This window comes from Amborella trichopoda, chromosome 5 (assembly GCF_054954075.1).
Source record: "Amborella trichopoda isolate Santa Cruz 75 chromosome 5, AtrichopodaSantaCruz75HAP2 v2.0, whole genome shotgun sequence".
NCBI classification, from domain to species: domain Eukaryota; kingdom Viridiplantae; phylum Streptophyta; class Magnoliopsida; order Amborellales; family Amborellaceae; genus Amborella; species Amborella trichopoda.
Window position 1 is genome coordinate 7,003,263 of NC_142340.1, and position 15,787 is coordinate 7,019,049.

Consider the following 15,787-nt stretch of genomic DNA (forward strand, 5'->3'; position numbering starts at 1 on the left):
AAAATCCATCGAAAAAGGTAGTTTTAATGTTGAAAAACCCTTTGATTGATCATCTCAACATTGAGATGTATGACTATGAAAAATAAAAAGATTTTAAATCTCAAAAATAATGCGTTTTACAACATATTCTCTACACCATCCACTTTCAAGATATGTTTATAGATCTACTTGATTTTAACCATTTTTGAAATTTAAAATTTTATAATTAGATATAAAAATAGATTTTGAGATAATCCTAAGAACATTTTACATCAAAATGATATACATGATAACATTTGAAAGTGTACCTTACCTCTACACCTACGAATGCATCCATATGCAAATTGCCCTTTAATGGAAAGAGAGATCCAACACAAAATGAAGGCAATCCAGCACTACGGGTATTTCATCAAAAAAAAAACAAAAATATGGACTTTTTTTTTCACTTAAGGGTACTTGCTAAAACAAATTCAATTTGGGGTAAAAGTACCAAAAAAAACTTGGTTGAGAGCATGTTGTCTACAAAATCTCCTTTTAGTGGATTTTTGTAAATTTTACATCTTTTTAAGTGATTGAGATAAAAGATGAGTGATAAGACAAGACCAAAAGAAATTTAAAATTGAATGATTCAAAAAAATTTAAATGTGGTACTAATAAACGATAAGAAGATAGAATAGACTTAAGTAGACTGATCATGTATGACACCAACCTAGTACAATACCTATTAAGAAATACGAGTTCATTAAATTAGAAAGATTAAAAAAAGCACAAGGTAAATCTAAAACGACATAGTTAAAAATAGTTTAAAAAGATTGAGGGACATAATATCTCACTGAGAATATGGCTTTTAATAGAGCTGAATGGCATTCTTGAATTTTTATAATCGATCCCAAATAATTGAAATAAAGGCTATGATATTGGAAAAACCTCTGATGATGGTGAGATAAAGATATTTTATTTGATGATTGTACTAGGGTTTTTATTGAAGAGAGGTCTTTTTATTTGACATGAGTTTGGTTTTTAGTGAGAGAACAGAGATTCCAAAGAGTAAGTCTAGGGGCCTCTTGAAGGGCCGAAGATTTGTGGGTATTTTTTCTTGCCGAGAGGGAGAAGCAGCCATCATTGCCCGCGTGAGAGAGAGGCAAGGTAGGGCGCTCAGGCTGTCCGGCTAGAGAGAGAGAGATGAGACACTTCTAGAGTACGGGCTTTTGAGCCGTGGCCGGGTTGGTCAGTGCATGGCTCAATCCCACCCCAAATAAAGGACGTTTGTTAACGGGGCCGGGCCCAGCCAGAAGGAAGCCCAACAAATGGCCAGAATCCGGCCGAACTCCGGACGCAATCTCAAAGCCCCGGACCATTGACACCCCTACACAAACAAGACGCACTGAAAGAATACCACTTACAAGTACATTGGCAGCAATTTTCATCAATTTGGATGCATTTTAGCCAAGGTGTTTGCCAACACGCCCTCCAAGAACTTTTTTCTGCTCTATGTTTAATTTGAGTGTCAATGAAATTTTAGAGAGAACCATACAATGGGATATACAGATACTGGCAAAAAAGACACTAATAATGCAAATAAATACACCCAAATGCAAAAATTTATTTATACTCACGCTTAGGAGACTTGCTCATTTAATCCTCACATGAGACTCTCTTTGTTTTCTCTCTTTCCCAATAAGCAGCCCTCAAAGCTTCATCAGAGAGCTTGTCGTTAAGTATTGGGCCACTGTACTGGGGCTGCTCATTCCACATTCTCCCACTTCGACTCCCAACTGAAGCTGTTTCATAACTAGGCGTGGATGCATAGTTCGAATCCATAATCACATCACCCTCAAGAATCCGAAGCACCTTATTTCCAAAAAACAAGGTCAAAAGTTTAGCTTCTCTTTCTAGGATTATGATCAGAGACCTTTTACAACTTACTATTATAGTCAATGTGCAAAATCGATGCGAAGCCCCTGATTTTCAACAGCAATACTCATAAGAAACAACAATAATTATAATAGGAGCCACCATTCTAAAACATGTTTTCACTGCACTGGTTGTGTTTTCTATATTCTCACCAGTATTTTGGGCAGGACTAGCAAATACAAGGGTTATAAGAGATTATCATATTGGTCTTCCTAAAACTTTAAGGGCCTGTAGTATAGCGCAAAAGTCGCTGATATGGTAGACACAAAAGTGTCCTTTTTGTGTAGCGTTTTGATGTGGAGTGCTTTATTCCAGCTATGTGGCTCATTTTGCAAGATAATGACAAATTCTGGATTGGGGTAAAACTCCAAAAAGCTGCTTTCACACATCCGAAGCGCTTTATCCACACGATACAAACAGGCCCCCTAAGTCCAAACATTTTCTTACTTCGACATCTCTCTCTCTCTCTCTCTCTCTCTAGAGAAAAGCTTGTAGGTAGGCCATATCTAGCCTAAGAAACATAGATCAAAAGTGATCATAAAATTGAAATTGACATAAGTTGGTGATATTGGAACCAAATTTTCTAATTTATGCAACAACAAAGATTCACTTCTTTTTTTTGGCCCCTGGACGGCTTCACGGTACCAGCGCATTGAGAGGTCAGCGACTCCAGTAACTTATCTTGCACAAATGAGTCCAAGTTTCACAAAGCCAAAACATGCAGCCATAGAAATTTCTATTCTTTCATATATACAACCTCTAGCTCCAAAAAAGGTGACCATCTTTTATAATTTTCTTTATTACTAGTTTTAAATTTTTTATTTCTATACATACTCCAATAATTTCAAAGAAAAAAAAAGATGGACGAATGAATTTTATTAGTAGTATTTTTAACCATTCATAACTTCAATGACTTTTTACTTTTCTCAAAAGATCATAAAGAAGCTCTAACCTGAGACATGCGAGGCCTCGAATAGGGGTCTTTCCGAATACATAACGAGGCAGCATGAAGCATGCAGTAGACCTCTTGTTCAGAATAACGGTTCTCAAGTCGTGGATCCACCAGCTCTTCTACCGCATATTCCTCCAATAGGGGACGAGCCTGCTTAGAAGAAAAGCCGAGAAGACAGGAGAAAGGTAAAAGGGAAATCACTGTCAACAAGTTTGTAGTAAATATTGAGTTTTGCAAACATGAATTGCATTTTCAGTTTGGGAAGAGAAACAAAAGTCATTCTGCTTCTATGGGTTTGCAAGAAACATAATAGCCTTCCAAACATAAACTTGGGTTTTGGGGATGGGCCCTTAAGTAAATAAAAGAGAGGGATTTTAATAATGATAAGAATAAAAAAAAAAAGTTCTGATCATTTTACAGGAGTTCTGATAATATTACAATAATATTACAATAATATAAGTAAAAAAAAAAGTTCTGATCATATTACAATAATATAAGTGGCATAGAAAAGGAAGGCAAAATCTCTCTCTCTCTCTCTCTCTCAAACACACACACACACACAACATGATGGTTGTTTTCACATAAGAAAGTTCTGATCATTTTACAAGAGTTAGAACTAACTGGGCATTAGCACAAGAGTTTAACTCCATCGGAATTCTTAAAGTTTCTCTAGTTTTTCTTGTTTCATACCCATTCTGTGAGGCATTGCTGGCCTTTAGGCCTGTTGATATCAACAGCTTTGCGTCCAGTAACAAGCTCCACAAGAACCACACCAAAGGAGTATACATCCGCTTTCTCTGTGATCTGTCCACTTTGAGCATACTCTGGTGCTAGATACCTTCATCACAAGAAGGGAATCAATTAATACCCTTACAGAGAAAGACAGAGACAGAGAGCGAGAGAGGGTGAGAGTCCCATCTAATTACCCAAATGTCCCAATTACTCGAGTCTCTACACCAAGGTCACCATCTGGCTGCCACCTTGCAAGGCCGAAATCTCCAACCTAAAAAGACATTAGATAACTGTCAACCACAAGAGAAAATAGGGACACATTCAGGAAAATACAGCAATAAAATCTATCCATGAAACAGATCTGCAAATTCATAACATCATTTGTATATAACAGTGCATTTACTGAATATATAAATTTAGTTTTTCGACTTCACATACCAGATTCTTTTAAATCTTGTATGTGGAGTCATTATCTTTCGCTGAGCATGTAAAAATGGGTGAGATTTGACCCCACATGAAGAGGTGGCAAAATCATTCATCATAACCTGCCACCTACACATAAGATGTTGCAAAAACAAAAACTCCCTCCTTTTCTCCCACCTAACAGAACAATTTTGTTTATGAAATAAAAAAAACAAAAAGAATTGAAGAAAAGATAGCAGGTCAAGGAGCCTCACAGATGTTCAAAAAAGATGACCAAACAACTTCTACTGAAAATATAGTGCTCGATAACCCTTAAGGGATTTAAGCACTTTTGATGATAATCTTCAAATATATACCGTTTTGAAGTGTTAATCTTCAAATATATATATATATATATATATATATATATATATATAAACTCTGTAAATAGCAACCCCATTCAGGTGAACTATTTTGTAAAATAAGGAATTGAATGGGACCATGTTAGCCAGTTGGAACCACTATGTCATATCAAGGAGATCACTAAACCCGACATCCACCAAATGTAATACATGACAATTTTGGCTTTTATGGACCACGCAAAAGAACAATGTAGGACATTAGCTGAGAGCAACTCTGCTAAGAGGTCTATGGTTTTAAGAAAAGAAACACCTACCTATTTCTAGCTGGACAGTCATAAAGCACTATGACCATCCGCTTTTTCCTTTTCATTTTCAATAAATATATTGTCATAAACAGAAAGTTTACATGCAAGAGAAGAGGGACATATATCAGCATCACAGCGCATTCTGACATTCATTGCTCATTCAGAATCCGTAAAAACTCAAAGTACTATAAAGATTTCCAGAAATGAGTTCACAGAAGCCATACCAGTGGCTCAAAGTCATGGGTGATGAGGATATTGTTTGGCCTCATATCACGGTGAACAATACAACCAACTCTACATTCTTCATGAAGGTACCGAAGTCCCCTAGCAGCCCCTACTGCAATCTTTTGCCGAGCAGCCCATTCCAATGGCTCCCGATTGTGCCCTACAGGCACAGAAGTCACCATCTCAGTCAGGTTCTCAAGCCACAATGGCAATGGCATTCCATAGTAAGTGCTTAGATTAAGAAAGGAGAGCACATGAATAGCACGCATTGAGTGGATTGTGTTGTGCACGGTGCACAGTGAGTAGTACACAAGACTGAGTATTAAGCGCACTTATGTGGTACTTCGTGCGCATGTGTTTTGGGGAACGTAGTATGCGTCGTACGGTGCATAAGTGCACAATGCTCATCATAAGTACGGGCAACATTGCTACACATTGTGCATGAATACTGTGCACTAAGTGGCTTGTGCTGTGCGCGATGCGTGGTGCGCAGTACAAGACTTAGTAGTAAGCACACTTATGTAGTACTTCGTGTGCAAAATGTAGCCATGTTATCCACACTTATGACGAGCGTTGTGCACTTATGCACTATACGATGTGCACTAAATCAGTAAGTAAGAAGATAGGTTTTGTACCAATGAACTCATAGTTTAAAAAGTGAAGGTTGCGTACCATTATTACCTTAAAAAATTATTAAAGCTGTCAAATCATCATATTTAACATTAGGAGTGTTGCTTTTGAAATTTCATTTCACTCAACAAGACAGTCTTGTGCACAGTGTGCAGTACACAAAACTGAGTATTAAGCGCACTTCTGTAGTACTTCGTGAGCATGTATTTTGGGGAACATAGTGCACATCGTACGGTGCATAAGTGTACAATGCTCGTCTTAAGTGCAGGCAACATTGCTACACATTGCACATGAATAGTGTGCATTGAGTGGCTTGTGCTGTGCGCGATGCGTGGTGCGCGGTACACAAGACTGAGTACTAAGCACACTTATGTAGTACTTCATGAGCAAAATGTAGCAATATTACCCACACTTATGACAAGCATTGTGCACTTATGCACTGGACGATGCGCACTAAATCATTAAGTAAGAAGACAGGTTTTGTACCAATGAACTCATAGTTTAAAAAGTGAGGGTTGCGTACCATTAAATTACCTTAAAAAATATCATCATATCTAACATTAGGAATGTTGCTTTTGAATTTCACTCAAGCACTTCTTCAAAAACATAAGATAAAAATGAGCAAACTGCCCATGCTCAAGATTGGGCATCTCGAAGTGAAACAGGAAATTGATAATTTCGCCCCATTTGAGTGGCTCAAGCAAATGATGAAAATACCCCTGGTTTCTTCAGACTTAGCAACATGGAGCAAGGATTTACAATGAAAAAAAGTGAGTTCCAGTATTTTTTACATTTAGCAGTTCTATGTGGCTACAACTAGGGGCATTTTTTGTCATTTGGCTCAAGCCACTCAAGAAGGGTTAATTACCAAAAGGCCTCAGCTTATTCTAGGTTCCCAATCCTGAACGGAGGCAATTAGTTCATTTTTACTATATTTTTTTACAAGGTACTTGAGTCAAATAAAAGTTAAAAAGCAACACTCCTAATGTCAAATAGGATTATTGGCACATTTAATGATTTTGTACGGTAATTTAAAACTTTAATTGATATGTTCTCAACTATTAAATGAATGGCATTATATACCAAAGACCCAAATTAATTATCAAAGAAGATTACAACAAGAACCAAATTAATGGACGGGAAAAGAATGTCAGCCTAGTAGGGGACAGGGAAAGGTTATGATGGCCAAGCCAATATTTAGAGTGAAATATATAGCCAATGGTGCTAAAAATTGAAGCAAGCAATCAGGACACCTCGCCACATGCATGTTATGTGCATAAATACCTTTATATGTACATTCACATACACAAAATATGAATGTGCATGGGGTGCAATAACAGAAATTCTGGAATCAGATGTCAATGGAGCCACCTCAACTATTCCACCATGAAATTTTCCACCCAGATACTTTGACTTTACTGTGTTGCTAAGCTTGAAGCAAATGCAGCATGGCTACTTCTAATGCTATGCAATCTCTATCTATCAAATTAATATAAGTTAGTCATTCAAGAAGAGAAGGAAATTTTATGCATTACACAGATACATTACCATAGAGATGAGAATCCAATGATCCATTGCAGATGTATTCATAGACCAACAGCCTCCTCCTATCCTCAACACAAAATCCAATTAACATCACAACATTTCGGTGTTGCGCACAACTTAAGACCTCAACCTCTGAGCAAAACTCCAAGTCACCTTGAGAGCTAGCCAGCTTATGTTGCTTCACAGCCACGGCCTGACCATCAGGTAAAACCCCTCTATGAACTGATCCAAAACCACCTTCAGCCAAGAAGTTTGCCTGAGAAAATCCACCCGTCGCAAGTTCAAGCTCAGCATAACTAAACCACCTTGGTGGTTTTCCAAACACAGGGGCCTTGTGTTGGCATATAGAACAGAGAGGAGGGCCAGGGGGTGCATTCCTAGAAAGAGAAATGGCATCTCTGACATTTGATGTGAATTCTGTATCAACCCGATAGTTTCTTTGGCCAATTCCCGCTTCTCGATCCAATTTCGAGAATTTTTCTAGCAAGGCTCTTGCCATAGCAGTTTGAGTTCTCCCACTAGGTCCATGATTTTGCACTGGATTTTCCTCACCATGTCGAGAAGTTGGTCGATGGGTACTGAGCATCTCAGACATCCATGGCTGAAAGTCAAAGCTTGTTGAAGGGGGGCTTAAATTATCACTATCAGTATCAGAAATGGCATTTGGCTCTTCTCCTGACTCGCTAGTTTCATCTATACTGCAGTTTTCTTTCATGATGTTGGGCTCTATTTTCTTTATGCCTCCGCTCATTTCTGAGGTAAAGAATGGGGAGGTACCATGGTCAGAGCTAGAGACTGAAGATGTACCAGCTTCAGTTCTGGTAAAAGGAGTTCCTAGCTCTGGACTGCTCGTTGGAGTCACAACTGGCCCTCGCATTGAAGAATTTGATGGTTTGCAGGAACTTTTGGGAAGATTTTCAGAGTCTTCTTCTGGTTCTAGAGGTGTGGGTAATGGTTTAGGCTGGTCAGTTTTGGGTGATCCTACCAAGTTCAGCCGAAGAACCTTTGGTTGGGAACGCTTCATGACCACAATGTTGCACTGCAACTCCTCCATGCAACGTTTTTCCTCATTCTTCAGTTGTCTGTGCAGAGAGAAACGTAAGTGCATGAATAAATGATGGAATAATAAGTATAAACACAAAAGTTATGCATTTCAGCTATTATGGAACTTGGAATGCAGCTATGATAGCGACCTTTTTTAACAGTCCTTAAAATAACAATCTGAACTATATTAGGTATAGACGTATTATGCACATACATGGATTCATTCCCGGTAACAGTATTTCCAGGATTGCTAATTTTTAGAGTAAACTATACCAGTGTGCAATAGTTGCATTCCGAAGCATTCCCCGAAATGTAATGCTTGATTTTTTTTGGACTTAGCACAAGAGTGGGGGAATTGAACAATGGATGTTGTGCCGAGCTCTCAATGAACTAACCGACCAGCTGAGAGCCTGGACCACAATTATGATTCAAATGGTATTCAATGAATTTTAACTATCATATAATGATTTGGCTCAGGGAGTGCAAATACTTTCTATTTAGAGAAGTCTGTAAATTTCACACTTCTTCCCCTGATGCCCATATTTATATTTAAATAAAGTTAATGTCAAACAGTACGGAATGCCATAAGTATCATTAAGTTTTGCCATATAATCTGAAGGAAAATTGTTTCATGCACGCTGGATCGCATTTCTACAATATGCAGTCCCAAGGTATAAACCATCCATCTTAAGGATAGATGCAAATAGGTGGTCCATCTAAAAACAATTGAAACTAACGGTCCAAATGTTTTCTTAATAGAATTATTATTTCTAATTTTTAAAATTTATTTATTTTTTCATATTCATGATCTCCATATTACATGTCCATCAAAATTAAGTCCAAAAATCCATCTCAAAAATAGACTTTAAAGAGGTGACTCATTTCAACATGGACTCATAGAAACCATGTCCTAATCTAAAACACTGACCTTTATTTTGTGGTTAAAATACTGGAGACAATCCTTAGTTAACCAAAGAAGAATATGCACTTATTGGTGCTTCGCAGAATATTACCAGTAATATGAGTCAAATAGGGTAAAGAAAATAATTGAATAAACTGATTCACATCCTACAACTTTCACAGGTTATTCTCAGGCACAGATGTTGTTCACCAACCAATCAAAAAGTTCAATTTTTCCCTCTATTTGTAATAGTCTATTAGAAGAGTCTCATATTTAATAGTCCATTAGAAGAGTCTCATATTCTAAATTTTTCATGCAACTCATGCTACAAGAAATTACTATCAAAAGAACATTGCTTCATGAAAAAAAAATGCCATCCATCTCTAATTGACTAATTGAATGTGCATCTCATTAATAGAAAAATGTGCTAAATATATTAAAACTGAGCTATAACTGTCTGGAAAAAACTGAGATAGATGCTTTATTATTCGAACAATTACTTGTCCAATACCACCCAGTTTGCTCCAGCTTTTTTGGACTCGGCAGCCACAGCTCCACTAGGTGAACCAGATACAATCTTTATCTTGACATTTATCTGACAAAAGCACATAAAAAATTAGTATATATCCAAATTTTAACAGGAAAACCTATGAAAGCCTAGCGAAGCTAGATTTATAGAGAAGCTACCTTGTTTGGGTCATAAACACCTTGAAGCTGAAGAATCATCTGTGAACAGGAATCTGTGATCTCACATTTCTGCTCAGAAGTAGTTCCCAACTGAGACTTCCTATGACCACTTGCACAATCTCCAGCAAACCTCGGAAAACCCCATAGCTTTCTACCTGTATATTAATAAAGTACACCAATCAGATTCACGAGGTATGGGTAGCAAGGTTGACATTTACTAAAATCTAAATAGAGATGGATAGCATGCCACGATTTGTATTCCAAAAGTTAGAACCCAATTTTAGTGGTAAAGAAAGGAGTCAGGACTTGCACATCAAACCAAAATGTCCCAGAGCTGTAACGACAAGAGCAGAGAGAAAAATATGAAGAGTGTGAGGATTACAATGAAAATTGTATATTTGAGCTCTAGGTTGTTATTCAATGTGAATGAATAACAGCAACACGTCTGAATTAGCCCGAATCCATGGTTCTGTGAGGATTACAATGAAAATTCTGTTTCGTCAAGTTTTTCAGTTACTAAGTTAAAAGCACAAGAATTAACATCTAAAACTTTAGCTGGTTACACAGTACATTTCTGAACTTGGTCCCACGTTCAAATAAAGCTTCTGGCCCAGGTTCAAATAAACTTGATCCCAGGTTCAAATAAACTTTTTTCCATCATAATTTTTATTTTCCAAGATTGATAAACTCTCCTTGTTTTGCTTTTTCTAATATTGGAAAAAGCTCAATGTTTTTAGTTTCCAATATTGAAAAGCTCTCCGAGATTTTCCCTCGATATTGAAAAAAAAAAGAAGTTAAGTTTTTCTCGGAAATTGAGGAAGTCGAATGAGCTTTCCTCAAAATTGATAATCTAGGACGACTTGACTCGGTTATCACTATGACAGAGTCGGGGATCAGATTCAAGTTTGTGATACTGATAGTGAACAAGCTAGAGCTTAAATATACACCTCTATCTTATATGTGGAGCGTCTAATTGGTACGCAAATGCCACAATAATTTGAATGAATAACAAAAAAACAATCGTTGTCATAATTACAATTTGAAAAGATAAATGAGCCGACAATCTTTGGCTTTTCCTTTCTGTTATAGAGCAAAAGATGATTTTCAAGATAACAAATTAAGTAAAAGAAAAAAAAAAAAAAAAAAAAACAGAGAATTAGCTAATATTTCCAAACCAGCCATTGAACAATATAGAGAAGAGTATACACATTACTGGGCATCCACCTATCATTCATGTTAACAGACAGTGAAAATGGACAGTACAAGAGGCCACCAAGACACTCAAAGAAGATACAGGTAACCTCCATCATTGATCATCAAGAATGGATACTGGATCCCGACTTGGAAAATAACAAATAACAATAGAAACTCAGTAAATATAGCTCTGACCCATACAGGAGCATTACATTTTAAAAAAATACATATATCTTTTTCCATCTATTCCCAAACATATTTACCATAATTCTATAAAGGACTCCCATATTTCTTTTTCTACTGCAAAGGAAAATGAACAACATCCAAAAAATAGCATCAGATCTAAAAGAATATATCAGCCCCACCAGGAAATTAACTCAAGCGTTAGCCACATCAACAACTTAACAAATGCATCACGAGGACTAAAGAGGGAGTCAAAATCCCTAATAACTACATCTGCCACAAAATGAACAAATATTACAGCACTCATCTGCCATGAAGCCAACGAACAAAGCCAAAAAAGAAAAAAGACAATAAGACATTAAAGAAGTAAAAATAGGAGGGGAAACAAAAAACAAAATCAGAGGGACTATATCAATGGTATCCATTATAAATTTTTAATAATAGTAAAATAAAGTGGAATAACACGGCCCCCACAGTTCGATCAAGGGCCAACATAAACATGCAGTGCCATTGGCACCCACCTAATAGGCACCCTAACAGTTATGAGAGAAATGAGAATAATGTTTGTCATAACTCATAAGGATGATGCTGGTCATGCCCGAAGGAGTACTCTACTGACAACAATAATGAAAAACAATTTTTAAAGAATAATAAGAAAAAAGAAGAAGAGGACGTTTAGAGACTCCACCTGAACTAGACCCAGCCACAACGACCAATAGGGTTATGCAATCACCGGGCTGGACAACATGAGTGAGAGCCCAAACGAGAGCAGTCTTCGGAATCTCCTTGGTGGCTTTTACAGCGACCACCACCTTCTCTGCAACATCCGATCCGTTCTCCACCCTCCCACATTTTTGAATCACAATATTAGAAGAACTCATTACATAAACCCTTTCCTCTCTCTACTCACCCTTCTCTTCTTTAAAACACCTGATTCCACGAACCCCACTTAAGGAAGCCCATATAACTTAAACCTCAGCTACAATAAGCATTATAGAACCTTCTATGAGCTCAAAGAACAATTAATTTATAAACCGAAAACCTCAAATCAGGGACTATCCAAGGTTTAATTCACTTAATATTCCCTTTCGGATAGAACTTTAATCTTTTTCCTTTTCTCTTTTTGGAAAGAAGGCAATGAGATGCATATGAGTTTGAGAGGGTGTCTTTTGTTTTGCAATAGAAGTCACAGACGGGACGAAACCTTCACTGTTTTAGAGGGGGAAAAGCAAAAGCAAGCAGGGTACGTCCATTGTGAAAGTGGGTATCCTTTTGGTTGCATCCCCATCACTGGCCATCATCTCTTAATAACGTGAGATTCTTCTCAGATCACATGGTATCTTGCCCAGTCGTCGATAGGAAAGAACCTCACAAAATGTAGCATCAAATCACTGTAGAGCTGACAATAATTCCTTCTGCTCCTCAAAAGTATAACAGGGAAAAGTAAAATCGAGGTTTGGGTTTAACTCGGTGATTACTAGGTCGATCAGAAATTCTTAAGCCCTTCAGTATTGAAGAAAATGGCCTTGAATCGTTTGCCTCAGAAAGCTAAACCATTGTATAAGAACGAGATATTTACAATAGAATCCCATAAATATTTTTGCCAAAATGATTCAATGAACACATTATAGCCCCTGAAGCTCTGAAGATCGAGAGATAACGGCCACAGTTTATGTAGAACATCAAAGCAGAGATTCCGGGTTCAGCTTCCAGATATTCAAAGAATTAGGAAGCTCTAAATCAAACCCAACAACGGCAATAATGAATAAACCGCCTGGTCAAGAAACGATGAAGTTCATATTAGCATCAGGATCATTACGAGAATGACCCAAAACCTAAGAACAAGATGCCAAAACAATGAAAAGACAGAAAGCAAAAGAAAGGCAAAAAGGAGAAGAAAACAGTGCCTATGAGTCAAGGAAGCAATGATTTTTAGGTTAATAGGTCTCTAAATGAAGAGTAAAACTAGCTCAGACTACGATTAAAATTATGCTTGAAAATTGAAGCAAAAAACATTTTCCCACTTTTCAATTTTCATAAGGTAATAAAAACCAAATGGTTCAAAACCTTCAAATCCAATGCTCAAAAGCACTGAAGTGACAAGACGAAGCTCTTCAGGTCAAGTAAAAAAAAAAAGAATCTTTGAGGTCTGTAACCTTTCAGATCTGAAACCATAGTTAAAAATGAAAATAAAATATAATTAAATATTATTAAAAAACTAATGAAAGAAACCTTTTAATTATTTATGTGAAATAAAACTAGGTTAGAAGTAATTTAAAATGCAAAGCTTCAGAACCTCAAAATTGGGAAATGAAAATTTCATTGAAAAACTATAAATAAATACAAAATCCAGGTGATCTTAATGATGATATAGAGGGGGCTAATCTCGCAATATTTGGACAAATGAAATTTAAGAACCTTCTAAATTAAGGTAGTAAAATTACGTAAAGCACCAATTAAGCTTCTTCCAATAAAGCAAACTATAGACGATACACTAACCCGTAACATCAACCATAAAACTTTCAGTGAAATGTTGAAAAGTCTTAAAACATGATGAAATAAAGATCTTCTGGTTCAAAAAAGCATCAATGTCTTAGGGTAAGGGTTGGGACCTTTAAACTGATAGAGTTCAGAGCCCTTAAATAAAAGCATTAGAAAGACATTAACAAAAGAACAAAAGCGTTATGGTTCTAATCCCATGTATCTTTGACCGAATAATTTTCAGAACCTTGTAAACATAGATAAAGGTCTCCAAATCAAGAAATCCCCCTACTGTTTGAACTGAGGAAAAGCAGCAGAGAAAGTGTTAATCTGAGAATGTTCAAAGAAACATTTTTTAAACCTTTGAATCAGTGAAGAAAAATAACAATTTACAGAGGTTTTAATGAACTAGAAAGTTATTAGCTGAGTCTTCATCTAAGTAGCTAAATCTAAAATAACTAAGAGAACATGCCTGAGTACTGTAATTTTAAATGCATGTAACGAAAAACAATTTTAAAGCAGAGTAACCACAAAATCCAGGTCTAGTTTAAGACCTTGGCAAAATGTTAAAAAAAACTTTTGAAGAAGAAGAAAACAAAGGAAGAAAAATCAAACCTCTTAAACAGGGTCTTTTCCAGCATAGATCAAAATGCATTATCAAAGATTTTGAGATCCATTCCAAATAAAAAAAAACGGAAAATAAAAAAGAAATAAAACTAATTAATTTTTGTTTTTTGTTTTTCTATTACAAGCATTGCAGCTTAAAAATCTCTGTATCCGAGTTACTTCTTCTTAAACAAACCTTTCCGGCAATGAAAACGATTACATTACAAATGAAAACCTAAAGTTTCACTGTAATCTCTCCATTCTTCAAAAATTGATCGAAATAAAACATTTAAACAACTCTTTCCAAAAATCTTTGGACCAGAGCTTCTACAACTGAAAAGGACCTCATCTTCTTCAGAGAAACCATCAAAACCAAACCAAACAGCCAAAATTCACTGTATTTTCATCACTATACAAAATAAAACGTCATAAAACAAATATCAATAAATATTTGAGAAATAAACCCTAGACCATTCAAATCACAACCTCAGCTCATGAAATGAACCTCTTCTGGTTCAGAAAAACCAACACATTGTAGCTCAAGCTCCAAATCCTCTCTTTCACTCCTTTACTGTGAAAAAATGGACATTGCAGAGCTCGAGATAATGGAAATGCAGAAAGATAAATGGACAGAAAACCAGGTTTTAGAAGCAACCCCTGCTTCTTTAAGTCTCACCACCCTTTTACGCAGAGAAGCTCTGCACGTCTTACCGCCCTCGAACTCAAACTTTGACTAAACTACCCCTATTAGTTGCTGATATTGCGTTATTACCCTAGAATCGATCAAAAATAACCTTCGGTTTGTAGTATATAACGAGCATAGGCCTAACCCAAGATCTATGACAACAACCGAATTTGTCCCTCGTATCTCCAATAGACGGTCATGATCTCAAGATGTAAGGGCTTTGTAGATCTACTCCACTTAAGCAGACGGCTCAGATCATGGAAAAACAAAATTTTGAACGCTTAAAAAGGGGAGGATCCTCATTTTTGCCTAAAATTGTTTACCAACGATTTTAGAATTTCAGCTAAATTACGTATGGCAAGAAGGAATTTTTTAAATATTGAATTTTGTGAAAAATATTCAACAAGAAGCATAGCCAAAATCTACTATTGGTTTGATTTAGAATTTTAAAACGCGGTTATACGGATTGAGAATTGTCGATCTAGACCGGACTTGATGGCCTGACAATCTAATTTGGGTCCCCTGCCCTTTAATCTCAAATTTTTTTTGTACTGATTCATATCAAATTCGGCACAATGAGTGGCAATCCAAGTTTTAAATTTTTTAATCAAAGTCAATTTTATAAGTTCTAACTTCTACTAAAAAACATTGCTTAAATTTGAAGTTTCAATTTCAATGAATTCAAATTTAGTAAAATTTGGCCACTTTTTAATCTTTTTGTGTATGTTTGTTTTTTCCTTAAAGGGAACCGTTTTCGAGCCAAACCCAGGCTAAAGAGGGCAAAAAACTAAAAATAAAACTAAAAAATTTATTAAGTCATGTGATTGAAAATCCATGTCTAACGCTTCATTTTCAAATGTAAATCGTGTTACAAACGTGTTCCTTAAATTTAGACAAAATCATTGAATGCTGGCCATATTTAGAGACAATTAATTGTAGATTTAGCACATAATACACTTT

At 36.3% G+C, this 15,787-nt stretch overlaps 1 protein-coding gene across 1 annotated transcript; it reads right to left on the bottom strand.

The window, feature by feature from the left end:
- Positions 1-1,399: 1,399 nt before the first annotated feature.
- On the bottom strand, positions 1,400-14,781 carry LOC18443554 (kinase with adenine nucleotide alpha hydrolases-like domain-containing protein). The gene is made up of 10 exons (XM_006853740.4): positions 14,629-14,781; positions 11,744-12,829; positions 9,679-9,833; positions 9,492-9,586; positions 7,050-8,128; positions 4,871-5,031; positions 3,772-3,848; positions 3,536-3,683; positions 2,846-2,995; positions 1,400-1,830 (listed from the first exon to the last, which is right to left on the bottom strand). The coding sequence occupies exons 2-10, from the start codon at positions 11,934-11,936 to the stop codon at positions 1,615-1,617; spliced, it is 2,274 nt and encodes a 757-aa protein (XP_006853802.1). The 5' UTR covers positions 11,937-12,829; positions 14,629-14,781; the 3' UTR covers positions 1,400-1,614.
- Positions 14,782-15,787: the final 1,006 nt, after the last annotated feature.